Here is a 17059-nt window from a genome sequence, read left to right on the forward strand (position 1 = left end):
CCAAGGTCACGGACAACAAAATCAATGGAGGCCTAACCCACATGGGCAAGGAAACCAACAGTGGCGAAATGACCAAGGTAGCTCATATCAAGGGAATTGGAGTAACAATAACAACAACAACTTCTCAAATCAGAGTTCGAACCCTTATGTTCCACCAAGGGGAAATATTCAAATCAAGGTTCCTCAAATGATTCCAAGTTGGGAAACATGCTTGAACGGGTATTGCAAAATCAATAATGGTCCGACACTTCAATTAGGAATATGACCGAGCTTGTTGGCTCTCATACTGCATCCATTCAAAAATTGGAGATGCAAATGAGAGATCTCTCGAGGGAACAAAATCCAAAGCAAAAGGGAACACTCCCAAGTGACACAATTACAAACCCAAAGGGTAGTGGGAGTGGTCCAACTTCTCATTGCATGGAAATTACCACTCGAAGTAAGAAGGTACTTCAAAGAGAGAGTGAACAAGTGGTTGCAGTGGAAGAGTCCGAACAAGAAGTTGAGCCACAAGTTGAGGCGCCAATTGTTGTTGAAGCTAAAAAGGTCCCGGAAGAGTTGAAAGTTCAAGAAGTGAACCGGGAAGAGGTTATGGAAAAGATAAAAGAGATGCCAAAAACTCTACCACCTATTCCTAGACCTCCTCCTCCTTTCCCTCAAAGACTTGTTAGGAGGGTTGATGATAGCAAACTCGAAAGGTTCTATGACATTCTCAAGCAACTATCGGTAAATATTCCATTTGTGGAAGCATTTCAAGAGATTCCGGGTTTGCTAAGTATTTGAAATACTTGATCACCAAGAATGAAGTGGTGAATGTAACTCACTGGGTTAGTTCCGTCATTGCAAACACCACCGTTCAAAAGAAAGAAGACCCGAGAGCTTTCACCATTCCATGCACTATTGGGGAGCGTGATTTTGCAAGAGCTATTTGTGATAATGGGGCTAGCATCAACTTAATGCCTCTTTCTATTTACAAGCAAGCGAGGTTAGGAATGCCGAGGCCTACAAGTATGAGGTTGAAAATGGCCGATCGCTCCATAAAGAGACTGGTGGGAATTGTTGATGATGTGCTTATGAAAGTGGGGAAATTTCATTTACCCGCTGACTTTGTAATCCTTGATTGTGTGGTTGACAAATAGATCCCTATAATCTTGGGGAGACCATTTCTTACTACCGGAAGAGCACTTATGGATTCGTAACGAAATGAGATCAAGTTCTGTGTTAATGATGAAGAGGTCACTTTCTAAGCATGCAAGGGTATGAAGCTACCACATAAATATGAAAGCATCTCGGTGATTAATCTTGTTGATGATGTGGAGACGCAGTTGAGATGAAGATGGAAGAACAATGCCTTGGTGAGGCGTTTGCGGCTATTTTGGTAAATTTCGATGGTGAAGACATGGATGGGTACATGGAATCAGTAAATGCATTAGAAGGGCTTGGGTCCTACACTTATGCTCCAAAGAAACTCTCTCTTGATTTAGAGAATAGAGTCACTCCTCCCGCAAAGCCTTCAATTATTGAGCCGCCACAATTAGAGCTCAAACCACTTCCACCGCACTTGAGGTATAAATTTCTTGGCTCTAATGACAGTCTACCGGTAATTGTTTCTTCTTTGTTGAATGCTGTGCAGGTAGAACAACTGTTGAATGTCTTGAGGGAGCATAGGCAAGCTATTGGGTGGACAATAGCGGACATCCGAGGGATTCCCGCCGGAATTTGCAAACACAAGATACAATTGGAGAATGAGAGTAAACTAAGTGTGGAACATCAACGAAGGTTAAACCCTTCTATACAGGAGGTGGTAAAGAAAGAAATCATCAAGTGGTTAGATTCCGGGGTAGTCTACCCCATTGCCGATAGTTCTTGGGTGAGTCCGTGCAATGTGTGCCGAAAAAATGGAGGCATGACTGTGATTGAAAACGACAGAAATGAGCTCATCCCAACAAGAACAGTGACCGGATGGAGGGTTTACATGGACTACCGGAAGCTAAACAGTGCTACATGTAAGGACCATTTCCCTATGCCTTTTATTGATCAAATGCTTGATCGACTAGCAGGGAGGTCATTCTACTGCTTCTTGGATGGATATTCCGGCTACAACCAAATCAATATTGCATTGGAAGTCAAGAAAAGACAACATTTACTTGTCCATATGGGATGTTTGCATTTAGCTGGATGCCATTTGGGCTATGCAACGCTCCGGCTACTTTCCAAAGGTGCATGATGTCAATCTTCTCAGACATGGTGGAAAATTTTTTAGAGGTGTTCATGGACGATTTCTCTGTCGTGGGTGATTCCTTTGTCATTGTCTTGACAACCTTAGACAAGTGCTCAAAAGATGTGAAGAAACAAACCTTGTGCTAAATTGGGAGAAATGCCACTTCATGGAGGATGAGGGCATTGTTTTGGGCCACAAAATTTCCAAACAAGGCATAGAGGTTGACCGAGCAAAGATCGAGATCATTTCCAAGCTTCCTCCACCTACTTCAGTTGAAGGTGTGCAAAGCTTTTTGGGGCAAGCCGGCTTCTATAGGCGGTTCATCAAGGACTTCTCCAAAATTGCAAATCCCATGTACAAACTCCTTGAGAAAGATGCAAAGTTCATATTTGATGAGAAATACCTCAAGGCCTTTGAGGAATTGAAAGAAAAGCTCACCACGACACCTATTATTGTCACACCCGATTGGTCTCTTCCATTCGAAAACATGTGTGATGCTAGTGGTGTAGCTATTGAGGCGGTGCTTGGCCAATGTCATAACAAGATCCTTCACCCTGTCTACTATGCAAGCAAGACACTCAATGTCGCTCAAATGAATTACACTATGACTCAGAAAGAACTTCTTGCCATTGTCTATGCTTTTGAAAAGTTTCGGGCTTATTTGTTGGGGTCCAAAGTGATAGTGTACACCAACCATGCTGCTCTTCGCTATCTTATGGAAAAGAAGGATGCCATACCAAGATTGATTCGGTGGGTCCTTTTGTTTCAAGAGTTTGACTTTGAAGTCAATGATCGGAAAGGGACAAAAAATCAAGTTGCGGATCACCTATCTAGGCTTGAAGAGGCAGGGAGACCAAAAGAAGACCTTGAAATCAATGATGCTTTTCCATATGAACACATATTAGCATTGTCTAACACATTTGCTCTTTGGTATGCCGACATCGCTAACTTCTTGGTTAGTGACCTTGTTCACGATGGATTGGAAGCTTATCAAAAGAATAAGTTCGTGCGGGAGTGTAGGCAATACTATTGGGAGGAAACCTTTTTGTTCCATATTTGTGCCGACAACATCATTCAGCGGTGTGTTCCTGAAGATGAGGTAATGCCAATTCTCAAGACCTGCCATGACTCACCGGTTGGTGTTCATCATGAAGGAAATCGGACGACAACAAAGGTTCTTGAATTTGGATACTATTGGCCATCGATCTACATAGACGCAAACCAAATGGTCAAGGCGTGCGATCAATGTCAAAGTCAAGGGTCAATATCCAAAAGACATGAGATGCCGATGAATTTTGTGATGAAGGTCGAGATCTTTGATGTGTGGTGTATAGACTTTATGGGCCCCTTCGTGAGCTCTTATGGCATGACCTACATATTGGTGGCTGTGGATTACATCTCTAAATGGGTCGAGGCAATTGCCTTACCTAATAATGAAGCAAGGAGTGCAACCGCATTTTTGAAGAAGAACATATTCACACAGTTTGGTACTCCAAGGGCCATCCTGAGTGATGGTGGATCTCATTTCTGCAACAAGACTTTCGCCGGGCTGCTTGAAAAGTATGGTGTAAAGCACAAGGTGGCCACTCCCTATCATCCTCAGTCGAGTTGTCAGGTTGAAGTTTCGAACAAAGAAATAACAAACATCCTAGCAAAAACTATCAATGCAAACAGGATCGACTGATCAATGAAGCTAGATGATGCGTTGTGGGCATATCGCACAACATTTAAGACCCCCATTGGCACTTCACCGTACATGTTGGTTTTTGGCAAAGCTTGTCACTTGCCAGTGGAACTTGAACACAAAGCCATGTAGGCATTGAAGAAGCTAAATCTTGACTGGGCCGAGGCTACTAACCTGAGGATGACACAACTCAATAAGATGGAAGAATTCTGTCTCCATGACTATGAGACTGCAGCCATGTACAAAGAGATGATGAAGTTTGTCCATGATAAGAAGATATTGAAGTGTGAGTTCAGTTCTGGTGACTTGGTCTGACTCTTCAATTCAAGACTCAAGTTATTCCCGCGTAAACTCAAGTCCAAATGGTCTGGCTGATTCAATGTTGTAAGTGTGTCTGCCTATGGTGCTATTGAACTGGAGTCGAAGGATGTGACTCGAAATTTCAAGGTGAATGGACAACGAGTCAAGCATTATCTTGGTACTGCAGGAGAAAGGCATTTGATAGAAAAATTTGCTCTAAGGGATAGTCCAATAGCAGCCCTCGCCAAAGACTAATCCAAAAGGAGGCAACTGCGTCGTGCCGCGATATTAAATCAAGCTCTTCTTGGGAGGCAACCCATGTGTGGTAACACTCTTTTGTAGTTTTTTTATTATTTAAGTAGATTAGATTGAGCTAGTTGATTAGCGTGGTAGAGTGCAGGTAGTCCCAAGATATCATGAACAGGGTCCTAAATGCTGAAGAAATTGAAGGAAAGAGAGGTCTAGATTGAGCGACAACTATGCGGTCGCATAATGACTATGCAAACTGCACAGTCATCGCAGATGTAGGCAGAAAATATGGCTACTTTAGTTGTTAACTATGCGGTAGGTTTTTCATTTATGCGGCCCGCATACCCATTTTGTGATCGCATTTTGCATCGCAAAGTGTATCTAAGCTGCCCAGTCATAAGTCCACCGCATAACACTTATGCGATGAACTTAAGTGCCACATATCTGCCAGGTATAAACCCTAACCCACTCTATTCACACACTCACGTTTGAACAAAACAAAGAAAAAAGAAAAGAAGAGAGAAGAAGAGAACATATAGAATCTGCTAAGGACGAAAAAGGGAAAGGATCAAAACAAATCGATACTCACAATCTTTCTCATTTCAATTTTCGAATCCACGAGTTTCAGGCATGGCACGAAAGAAATCCAATCCAACGCAATCACCACCCAGTTGTAGATAGAAAAGGACTGCCAATCCTAGCGAACAAGCAACACAAGAAAAACGTCAATGGGCTCATACTCCGCATTACTACGGAGCACTCCTCCCAGTTTGAAGAGGAGGAGTCATAAAATGACCTCAGACCTTCTATTGATCTACAGGCTGAGGCAAGAAGGAAACTAGGGGAGGATCTTAACCTCTGGTTTGAGGTCAAGGGCTCCATAGATCTATACAAAGCCGGGCTTGCAAAGAGGAAAATTCTCGAGGAGAAGCAATTGAGTTTAAATGGGCTGTCGGAGCATTACCCTCACATACTAGAGAACATCAAGGAGAGGAAGTGGGAATTCTTCACTGAGGTCCTGGATGAATACAATGAGACACTTGTGAGGGAGTTTTATGCTTTATATGGTGCCTCAAGGAGTGCTGCACAGAAGCGCAATAGGATATTTGCAAAATCTGTCCTAGTGCGAGGGGTTCAAGTTAGTTGTGGTGATGAGACGAGCAATGAATGGTATTTTGAGGATTGGCGGTTAGGCACAACTGAATATGATGCTAAGGTTGCCAACAAAAACAATGAGCGTGCTTGGGTTGCCTGCGTCATAGCAAAGGGGACATCGGCTTGGATTGACGCTAAACACAAGATTTACAAGGAGGATCTCACAAGGGAGGGTCGATATTGGCTTAGCTTTGTTACATCCCATTTGATGCCGTTCAGGAATGAAACTGACATGAACATTGAGAAAGCACTCCTCATTGCGTGCATCATGACATGCATCATGATTGATGTGGGAGAGATCATATTCCAAGAGTTGGGAATCAAAGCCAACCAGAAACAAATATCACTTCCTTTCCCCTACTTGATCACTGCTCTCTGCCAAGCTGCAAGTGTGCCTCCTCTGCTTAAGCATGACAAAGTGGAGAAAGCTCTCAAAGACATAGACATCATGAGAATCAGTGACGCAGTAGCAAAGGAAACTACAACTCAGTCAGAGACTCACATCCTTCTCCAGCAGATATAGCAACATCAGATGTCCCAGCACCGTCGGACACCTCTCAGGCACCAGTTGCCTCCACAGCTACTCCACATCACTCCACTGCATAGGCCTAGGTCCCTCTACCAGCTCTCTCCAAGCTGGGTATCATTGCTCAGCATGCCAATACTAGGGTAGATAGGTTAATTAAGGAAATTCCCAACCTCATCCGGCAAGTATTGACCCCTATTCAATCCTTAGTGACTGTTCTTCAAGAGCAACATCAAACTTATGAGGATCGCCTCAAAAACTTTGAAGTATGTCTTGAGAAGGTTGAGTGGGGTGAGGTTGGAGGTATGCCTCAGCTCCGGAAAGATGTGGATGAGTTGAAAGCTGAGCTGCAGAAGATGCAGAGTCTAGAGTTTGACATGACACCGTTCCTCCGGAAGGAAAGAGAGAAGGGTGCTGACACTTCCGTCCCAGAAATGGATATTGATTTCACGGCCCTGATGACAGCCCCAGAGGCACAAAATGTTGAGACCTCAAAGGCTCAAGATCCTCTTGCTCATATTGATGTTCCTTCAGATGAGGAATCCGGAGATGATGAGGAGTCCGATAAGGGAGATTCAGGAGATGAGGAGACAGATGAAGATGCATTGGGAGAGGATACTGAAGGTCATTAAGACAAGGGTAAGCAGGATGCTGTCTCTACAAGGGCAGAGTATGAAGAGAAAGCAACTGTGCAGACAACAATTGCATATTCTCTAACAGATATGGTCGATAAGGAACATCCATCGACCACACAACCATCATCGGGCGAGGCTAGCAGCTCCCAGACCCCAGCTCCAGCCTCACAGCAGGTGGAGCTTCCTACTATACCCTCACAGTAGTTGGAGCCTCTTGCTCTAGCCGTGGAGGATACCACTCAGTCCGAGGTTCCACCAGTTGTAGCTACAGTACTAGCAGATGACTCCACAGCTGCCCCAGTTGCTTCAGTTTCCCTGAGCGCCTAGTGCACCCCAAGGAGTCCCTAAGCTTTCTTTTTGCTTTATATATGCATTGGGGACAATGCATGCTCTTTGGTTGGGGGTGGGGTAGTTATGATCATGATCTTGTACCCCATGGTTTGTGTAAATATTTTGTCATACCCCGTATTTTGTATATAAACTCTTGTAGTTTAGCAATGAATTCCCTTTGGTTTTTCTTCACCGAGTTCTTTTTCAAAGGTGTAATAGTAGAACCACGACAGTAGCATGAAATGTTTTGACTTATTTAGTGTTTATTGTGTAGCTTTAAACATGTTCTAAATGATGTAAATATATGATACCCTTCCTTATTTTGAATCTAAAAAAAATATGTTGGTTAGTCATTCTTGTGAATTTGAGGATCGCTCTTTGACTTTATGCTTATTCAGAATCTTACATATTTTGAAATGAAAGTGTTGAGTCGTCTTGTGTCACTTGAGGGCTGAAACTATGTTGAGTTGAACAATTCATGCGTTGTGACTGAGTGAGGATTTGTATAAATAATGCACATGTCTAACTTGTGATGTCTAGAACTTGTCCGGTTGGTTTCTGAGTACAATTCTCAGGTTAATGATTGGTTGCTGAAATAATCTTAGGCCCTCTTTGTGATTACTAGTCAGTTTTATCTAAATTGACCTCCCTGATACATTAACTACCCTAGTTACCCCCATTGAGATTTTAACCTTTCATTGGCTACTACATTACAAACCTTTACCCCTTCTGTGAAATAATTCCATCTTTTGAACCCGTCCCTCCTTGAATATTGAGGATGAGGCTAAAAGCCTAAGTTGGGGGTGTTGGTGTCAAAGTGAACATTAGTAAGGTTTACTACTGTGTGTAGAGAAAAAATGGGTAACCTAAAGTTGTGTATATAATGAAATGCAAGCTCCAATTTTTTTTTTGTGTATATATATAAAAAAGAGAAAGAGAAAGAGAAAGATTGGAGCTTTGCAAAAATGAAAGAAATACTTTGAGGTGGTTCTAAGTTGGTAGCCCGAGGTAAACAAGTGCTATGTAATAAAGGAGTTCAATGTATGTCGAGTTCAATGAGGGTATAGCCACTACATTCCCAAATATTCATACAACCCGTCCCGAAGCCTACATGATAACATGTGAAAAGTCCTTAGTGATCGACAGTCAATCATTCCTAAGATAGCGGCAAAGTTAAAATAAGGGCAAGCATATGAACTGATATTTGTGGCATGTAGCTTTTGTTTCGAGTGTTAGAGTGTTTTGATTGCATCCTCTGTACATATATGTGAGTAGGGATTTTCTTTGTTGTGAGTGCGCATGAATTGTAAGACTTAGCAAAGGATAGGTTCTTGAAGTAGAACACAAGTGCACTTAGCTGTGAATAGCATTTTGTCATTTTGGTCGAGGCTCTAAGGTCACGAATTGATTAGTCGAATGGTTGAATGATAAGTTGTCTTCCATGAAGGGTAGATAAATTGGGTTACATGCTTGTTAGCTGTTAGTCAAAACCATCTATAGTCATTACTATTTTGTGGAATGTCGGAAATAAAAGTAGAATAGAATAGGATAGTTTTATTTTAGTTGCTTGAGGACAAGCAAGAGTTTAAGTTGGGGGATGTTGATGTGCCGTAGAATTTCTGCACAATTGATACCAATTGCTTAGATTTTAACTCGTCTTTTAATGCATTTTTAGTTAATTTTGATCAAGTTTGTGTAAGGCCCCATGAAAATTTCTACCTAAAAGCCGAAAGCTCGTAGTGCCAAGTTAGGAATATGTGTTAGAAATTGGTAAAATTTGTGCATTAAAGAGTTAAGGAATAATGTTTTTCAGAAAAAATGCATTTTCACGGTCCATTTTGCGGTCGCATAATAGCTATGTGGACCGCATAGTCGCCGCAGAGTCAGACAGTTTGATGGTTATATTTTGAGGTCAACTATGCGGCCAATTATGCGATCGCATAATCAATATGCGGGCCGCATAGTCATCTCATTATCCCCTTGGAATTTTAGCAAGGGGCAGTTCTATGGTGCATTATGCGACCGTAGAACAGGTATGCAGACCGCATTCTTGCCGCATACCCGGATAGTTTGTTCAGGTTTTTGGGATCATTTTTGCGGTCTATTCTGCGGGCCACACGTCCATTATGCGATCGCATATGTGATCGCAGAGTGTTTCATAGCTCCTATTTTCTAACTTTTAAAACCCGACCCCATCCCATTAAAAACACCTCCTTAGGCCCCTTTTATGATATTTTACTGCAAATAGAGTGAGAGAGGAGGTTCTTGAGGGAGAGAGTGATCTTCATCAAGTTTCCCACTCAATCCTTGCCTAAACCCTTGAAGATTATCAAGTAAAACTGCTAGGCCTTCACCCCAAGAGGTGAGAACTTGAGCCCTAACCTTTAATTTTGAAATTCACACTAGAATGAATAATTAAGTGAGTTCATAGGTATAAGAATGGATTTTCTTGCATGCATAAATGATAATAGGGTATGGGGAGGTTGTGAGCTAAAAAGATAGCAATTGGGGTGTAGGATGATAAAAATCTCACAAAAGGGTCCTAAAATCTCAATGCACACTTAGTGCTTGATAATATGCTCAAATGAGCTAGAACCTTAATCATGTCTCTAATTCTTGGTTCAATTTATAGATCCTATAAAATAGATCGAAGTTGCTAGGAAATTCTGGAATTTATTGTAAGGATTTAAGCAAAGGTCTATTGAGGTATGTATGGCTAAAACCCCCTCTTCTTAGAAATTTAGCTCCATAGTGTTAGTCCAAAATTTGATTGATGTAGTACTTGTTATATCAAATGGATCGATGTTGTGAGAATGTATGTGGAAGGTGCGTCTCCATGTTTTTTTTGTATGCTATTCTTTGTAAAATTGAGGATATGTGAAGAACATGAACTATGTGCTAAAATGCCTAAATTTCAAGTCAAGGTTACATTGTGATTATTATGCCAAACTAGATGAATTCTTCTCTATGCTATAACTTGAATTGCTCTTGTATGTGCCTATGATCTTAAATTGCAAGTTAAATGTTGAAAAATGGGAATAATATGAAACGTGAGTTATGGAATGTGGCCTAGTGCCAAGTATAATGGGGTAATTGTGGCCCCAAGTGCCGATGCACTAATGTATGTGAAACCAAAAATGGAAGTGAAATGATTAATAAAAAAGGGTAACGTCTTTGTAAGATGGCCTAGCCGATCGGGTTGTGATCGGACGCCATTCTATATACATGGTGGTATTGTGTTGATAATTGAAACCGGAAAGCGAGAATGAAATGATGATTGAGGTATATGTCTCAAATGAGGCAGCTTAGCCGATCGGGCCGTGATCGGACTCCATTCAAGAAAGCGGTGGTATTGTGAATGGTGATGAACATTATTAAAGGCCCCAACCTAAAGCTACGAAAATTATGTGAAAGTTATATGATTCTTTTATTTGATGATGTGGTTTTCGTTCAAAACCTTTGATTGATTCTTTGTGATTTCCTTGTTCTTATATGATAGTTCTTTCTATTGTGATGGTGTTTAGTGATACATACTAGTACTGTTCCATGGTACTAACGTCCCTTTTGTCGAGGGAGCTACATTTTTGAATGAATGTAGGTGGCTCTATAGCGGACAATGCCGATCGCACGTAGCGGAGTATCTTCCTCTCAAAAACTTGGTGAGCCCCTTTTCCTTCAAGGGGTTATGTTGTACATCTTTTGTTGTAAATTTCCACTTTTGAGGTATAGCCAGGGCCTTGTTGCCAGCATTATCATAACTGTCTTTTGTACCCTTAGAGGCTCCGTAGACGTTTGAGTAGGTTATGTTTGGGTTGGATGGGTCACTAGACCATGTTGAAATTCTGAACTCCCGTTTCCTCTAAACTGTAAACTATATGATGTTTTGGGAATATAACTATGGTTTAAGGTTTATGATATAAAATGAACTAACAATGTCGAATGTATGGTCTCTCCTAATGTCTAAATAAACAAAAGCACGGTTCCCTTAATCATATTGAGTTGGGTAGAAAGTGTTATAAAGGCTTTCTCAGTTGGGTTCACTCGATTGAGCGCCGGTCGCGCCTCCCGAGGTTGGGGCGTGACAGTTTGGTTGTTTTGTAGTGCATGATCTTGAAGACTTGAAAACATGGAAAAGAAGTCAAAAGGTCGCAAAAGAATGGATATGCTGCAAGTATGCGGCTGCATAATTCACATGCGGACCGCATAATTCAAATGGTGATCGCAAACAAGGAAAGACTTATTGGCTAAATGAAGAAGAAAATATGCGGTCCACTATGCGGTCGTATAACACTTATGCGAGCCGCATAATGGTCGGGTAACTCCAGTAGAAGAAAGTTCTCACTATGATATGCGATGGCATATGCGGTCGCATAACACACATGCGGACTGCATAATTGCTATGCGACGGAAGCAAGAACTGGGAACTTATCAAGTCTGCGATGGAATGAACAATATGTGGACTGCATAAGTGGTCTGCGACCATTATGCGATCACATAAGCTATCTGAAGGGGTATTTTTGTCCGATTTTGACCACGACTTTTGATCCACTATAAAGAGAATAACTAAGGTTTTGTGGGTCATTCAAGTTTGAAACAAGGTCCTACATATAGAGCATTGAATACTCCATTTATTTGGAAGGTTGTGAAGAAGGAATCTTGTACTTTTGTAAGCTTTATGGCTTTATTAAGTACTTTGTTCTTATATTTTAGTATGAGTAGCTAGTTTTAAATACTAAGGTTGTGGACCCTAAATGGGTGCAATATTAATGGGTGTTTAACATTGAATATATATATATATATATATATATATATATATATATATATATATATATATATATATATATAATGGTTGGTTGATATTTATTCATTTCTTGTGCTTTATTTATGGTTGGTGGTTTCAAACATTAATCTATCCTATTTTACTCTTTCTTTACTTGGAAAAGTGGGTTAGCGTTTGGTAGAAATGAATATCAAGAACTCAAGACTTTAAATCTTGTTTAATAGAATTACTTAGGAATAAGTGGGTTCTACTTGGAATAGATTGGTTGTTCTTAAATTGCAACTCTTTTATATTTGGAAAAATCATAAAGAGAAAATACTACCCAACTATTGGAAAATATTGGGTAGTCATTTAGAAACCATTTGCATATCAAAGGACCTTCCATTAGAAATATATCATATTAACACTGACAACATTACATTTCATTGATAGGGACACAACCTTGGTTTCTTAATCAAATCATTTATATTCTCATATCACAATTAGTTATCTCGTTAATTCACAACTATATCATTCTCTTGTTACGTTAATGGAATAGAATTCCGACTTAAGTCAAGTTTCACACCACTCAAGTAAACATTTCACACAATATTCCCTGTGGGATTCAACCTCAACCTTGTTGGGTTATTATATTTGACACCGACCACCTTACATTGTTTAATTAAAGTGTAATTTGAGCATATTAGAGACTCGTGAGATCAAGCCCCCTCCAATTCAAAATACCAACGTGGATACTTGCGGTAAAACTCCCAGGATGCCGTCTCCGCTCTAAAGGAAACACCCGGTGTACATGAGAGCACGGGGATGCCCTTCTATACTGAGTTCATGCTCGAGGAGGCCCAAACGAGAAATGAGAAGTCCAATGAGGGGGTGAATGGTGCGGATGATACCCTTTATTCATTTTTCGATGGCGTGGACTTGTTTGATTTGGAATACTTCTCCGAGCTGGGCAACCTGGAAGTTCCAAAGGACACATCCTCAGAAGCTGGTGGGCCGAGCTCGAGTCTGAAATTGACCAACTAGTTCCCTGCTCCGAATGTGGACCCCTATCGCAAGAGATCGATTATACTGACCGTCTTGGAGGATGCTCGGGTTTTGTCTGCTCCTGTAGGGGTAGCTAGCTACCTCATGCCTGGTGAGCGAGGAGGATCAAACAAAAATGAATGAGGTGAATGTGCCATGCCTTTTCAATGAGGCGTACCAGGCACTGAACCAGTTAAGGCATCGTTTCTTTCCATCGATCTATTATTATTTGTGTTTAATGTTTCTCACATTTTCACCCTTTTGCAGGCCTCAGTACTTCATCATGAGAGTTTCTTTTGGTATCGGGTTGAGGTCAATCAACTTGAGCTCGAGATCAAGGAGCTTTCCCAAAAGAGGGACAGGTACAAGCTTCTTAGCGAGTAGCAAGAGCGGGTCGCCAAGAACCTCCAGGCCGAGCTGGATGTAGCTCAGAAAGAAGCATCGACCTTAAGGCTCATGCTAACTTGGTTTAAAAGGTAAGGGTGTTTGAAGTTAGAAATAAGGGTTTGGTTGCAGAGGCTAACAACAATACTTTGCAGGTTCAACAGAAGATCAACTAAATCGACCAACCCCTCAAGGAGACGAACGAGATCCAAGTAATAGTCGATGGGTGGAAAAGCAAGATGGACCTGCTGTCCTCGAAGATGGAGACTGCTAGGACACACTGTCTCCGGTGGAAATTCAGCTTCGGGTGGCAAAGGAGAAGGTTGATACACGGGCTCAACAAAATGAGGATCTCCTAGTGCAACTGGGCTCGACCATCGCTGAACGATATGCCCTTGGTAAGGAGCTCGAGATAATGAGGTCCAGGATAGAGATAACCTCGACCGATGCTGACGAGATGGTGGCCCAATATAAGGCCTATGTTGAAGCAGCCTAGGCCTGCCCGAAGACCATTGCTGAGTACGTGAGGCGGTTAACCCGAAGGGAGACCCTCAAAGAAATCCATGCCCGAGGATTCAACCTATCTTCCGAGATCGAGGAGGAAAAAGGACTTGAGGTCGAGGCCAAGAAGATAGCTGAACCCCAATGTGAAAAGGGCTCCAAGGGCTCTGAAGAATCCGAAGTCCCCAATGGTTCTGGTGACGAGCGGCCTCCGGTGAAGATCAGACATATATGCCTTAGGATTTTTTTTGTTTTTGTATCTTGTACATATTTTTTTGTTGAGGCCATTTTTGTTGGGCCTTTGTAAAGTTATTCTGGAATATATAAAAATTTTCCCTTTTGGCAATTTTCAAATCGATTATCTTAGAATCTTTTTACAATTGCAAATACTTCTAATGCCTCAGCACAAAATCAAACATAGTAATAAGTTATTTCTCGGAGGTCCAAACAAAACCTGTCCTCGATGCAATTTTTGCTCGAAACTTGTGAAAACTCAGAGTGACCAGAAATTTCCCCAAGATGTTTGCTTAAATGTTTTTAGGCTATGCCTTTGCTGAGGGTAATCTTCGAACAAGTTTAGAATTTTATTGAAGGCCTTATGTATGTATTATGGGCTTCAGACGTCACCGAACAATTTTTTGGGGGTGGCCGTAGCCTTTGAGGTTCACTACCTAATAGGTTTTGTGCCTCCGAGTTTCCATAACCCAAGCTACCCGAATTTATTTCGGACGATAGTCCCCGAATGGGGGTAGCCCTTTGGGCTTGGATAGGGATGGCCCTTGGACTCGATAGTCCCTGGGTAGGAATAACCCTTAGGCTCGATATGTTTTTTTAAACAAGCCAATATGCCTTGGGCCTAGGATTGGTTTTTATAGATAAGAAAATATAAAGTACAACAATGGAGGGAGACATAAACCTTACCTCCAGAAGAAAGCTGGATATATGCTTAGTCATCCAAACATGACAACCAAGTGCACCCTGAGAGTTGTGTAAATTTAGACCTATGATGGGGTACCAATTATCTATCAAACATTGATAGGAAATTGGTATACAAAACCATGGAGAAGTAAGTCTATACCAACTATACAAAAATGCAAAAGAGATCCTAAATCTACTAATCTAGTGAATTGGAAGATTTTCTTCCACATTCAACATACTCTACAACTACAAACAGTGTAGATGTTCCTTAGAGAGTGTGGCAAAAAACAATTGAGAATGGTGGGAGCTATCAAAAAAACCCTTGAAACTAGGCAGAGGTGCCGTTGTTTCCTGATGTTGTTGACAGAAGAGGGTGAGCATTGGCCTATTCCTTTCATCCAAAGAGACTTGAAGCATGCAAATAGTGTTTTCTGGCTTCAAAATTGATACGATGTGTGACCATTAGCTGCTGGTAACTGGTGGGAAAACAGGCAGGCTATCTAGGTTTGAACCCCTAGGATTGACCTGCTGAGGGCCTGCGAAGAAGACATTTTGTTGTAGAAGAACCTGCTGTAGATAGATAGAAAGGTGGGCATCTAACTACTGATGGCTTGGAGTTCTAAGTGTGTGCTTCTGGGTGGACCATTGTTGTACTTTAGTGGTGTTTCTATTTGTGTATCTATGGTTGAAGATAATATTTTTTTGAAGGATCCTCTAAGTTGAGGTTGACTATATTTGTGTCAAGATTGCAAGATCCATGTGATAACCCCAGGATAATTGATACAACTGCAGGAGGTTGAGCATCTGGAATGCTAATACCACTCCTTGCAGGTGCATCAGTAATATGAATTTATCCCTACTTCCTGCAAAAAGAAGCAAACAAGTTAGAGGAAAATGTTCTGCTCCCAAGTTCTTGTGTGTTTTAGGAGTGTTGGTAGAGGTTAGTCTGTGAGGGGGAGAGGAATGGTGTAGTTGCTGCAGCTTTTTCAATGTTTGTATTGGGGGCTGATACAGAAGAAGAAGAACAGGTTGTAAGCCAGCCTTTGAGGCAACTGCAGTTATGAGGGAATGATGGGTGGGTGATATTGGATTGTTGATGTCATGTTGCAAATGGTATTGCTACATTAGGTTGCAATAACTCTATGAGAAGGATGGAGTGAAGAGCCCAACTTTTCTTTTTCTTTCATTGGCTTGCTCAACCTCTATTGTCAGGTTTTTGTGGGGTTTAGGATGCCTTGATCGATTGGGTTTGAGTGCTATTTATGACCATTGATGTATTCTCAGTAGATTCAGCATTGTAAGTACTGATACCACTAGCTGAGAATACACCAAATGGATAGGGCAAGGAGAGGAAAACACACCTGCAAAAAAGAAAATGGTATTAAAGAAAGACGGGGCATTTTTGACCTCTTTGTTTTTTCTGTCTGCTTTTTTATGGTGATGAGATCCTAGGTTCTTGTGTTTATTGGTACTTGAGTGACTAGTTGTATGACGTAGATGATCAGATTTGTGTTTGGCTTGAGGTTGGTGTAGATGGTTGGATAAAGGGGGGGTATGAGGTTAGGTTTAGAACTGTTGGAAAATGAGTTAAATTTCTGGTTGTTTGGTGTGGGTTTGAGTTGAAGATATGGGTGGTAAGGGTATTTGTGGTGATGTTGTTTGTGCTATTTCACATGGAGGATATGGAGGGTGTATGTGTGTGTGTCCTTAGAAGCTGACGCATACACTGAAGAGGAGTCATTAAGCATGACAACAGATTCACCTGCAAGAAATGAAAAAAATTGTTAGTGGAACCAGGGTGTCATGTCCTTTTTGAACATGCTAGAATTGCTGCCCCAGAAATTTATTGTTTGGACTGTGTGGTCTACTCCCATATATTTATGATGTTTAACCATATCCATTAGAGTTGGAGGTGGAAGTGTGGTTTGATGACGGTTGAAGTTTGCTTATTTTCTTATGTCTAATGGCTAGGATGTTCATTTGGTCAAGTTTGATTTGACCTCTGATTTTTCAGGGAAGGTCAAGAATATTCTCTAATTCGGTGATTTGAGGGAGAATATGGCTGGGCTTAGATAAAGAATCAGTAGGGCAATTAGCTTCCCTATACACATGAGAGCATTTGAATTTATGACACTAGGAGCCTAGTTCAATCAGATTCTGTAGCTGCATCTCTAAACTCCAAGGGGGCTCAGATTCATGGTTGATCTAATGAACAAGTAGTGCAGAATCAACTTCTAAGTACACTTTGAGGTGAGAATTCTCTAGGCACTACTTCATGCCAATAGTGGATGCTTCAATTTCTTTCATGTTATTGGTTCCTTCTCCAAGTGGGCTTGCTATGGCACGAATGAAT

The 17059-nt window shown here is 41.3% G+C and overlaps 1 protein-coding gene across 1 annotated transcript; it reads left to right on the top strand.

The window, feature by feature from the left end:
* Positions 1-261: 261 nt before the first annotated feature.
* On the top strand, positions 262-1139 carry LOC138868514 (uncharacterized). The gene is made up of 2 exons (XM_070146069.1): positions 262-698; positions 749-1139. Exons 1-2 carry the CDS (start codon positions 262-264, stop codon positions 1137-1139), a joined length of 828 nt encoding a protein of 275 aa, XP_070002170.1.
* Positions 1140-17059: the final 15920 nt, after the last annotated feature.

The sequence above is a fragment of the Nicotiana sylvestris genome, chromosome 5, assembly GCF_000393655.2.
Source record: "Nicotiana sylvestris chromosome 5, ASM39365v2, whole genome shotgun sequence".
NCBI lineage: Eukaryota > Viridiplantae > Streptophyta > Magnoliopsida > Solanales > Solanaceae > Nicotiana > Nicotiana sylvestris.

Coding starts and splice junctions, on each gene's coding strand:
- LOC138868514 (XM_070146069.1), top strand. CDS start 262: ATGACCGAGCTTGTTGGCTCTCATACTGCATCCATTCAAAAATTGGAG. Junction 699..748: donor GATGATAGCAAACTCGAAAG/GTTCTATGACAT, acceptor CATTTGTGGAAG/CATTTCAAGAGATTCCGGGT.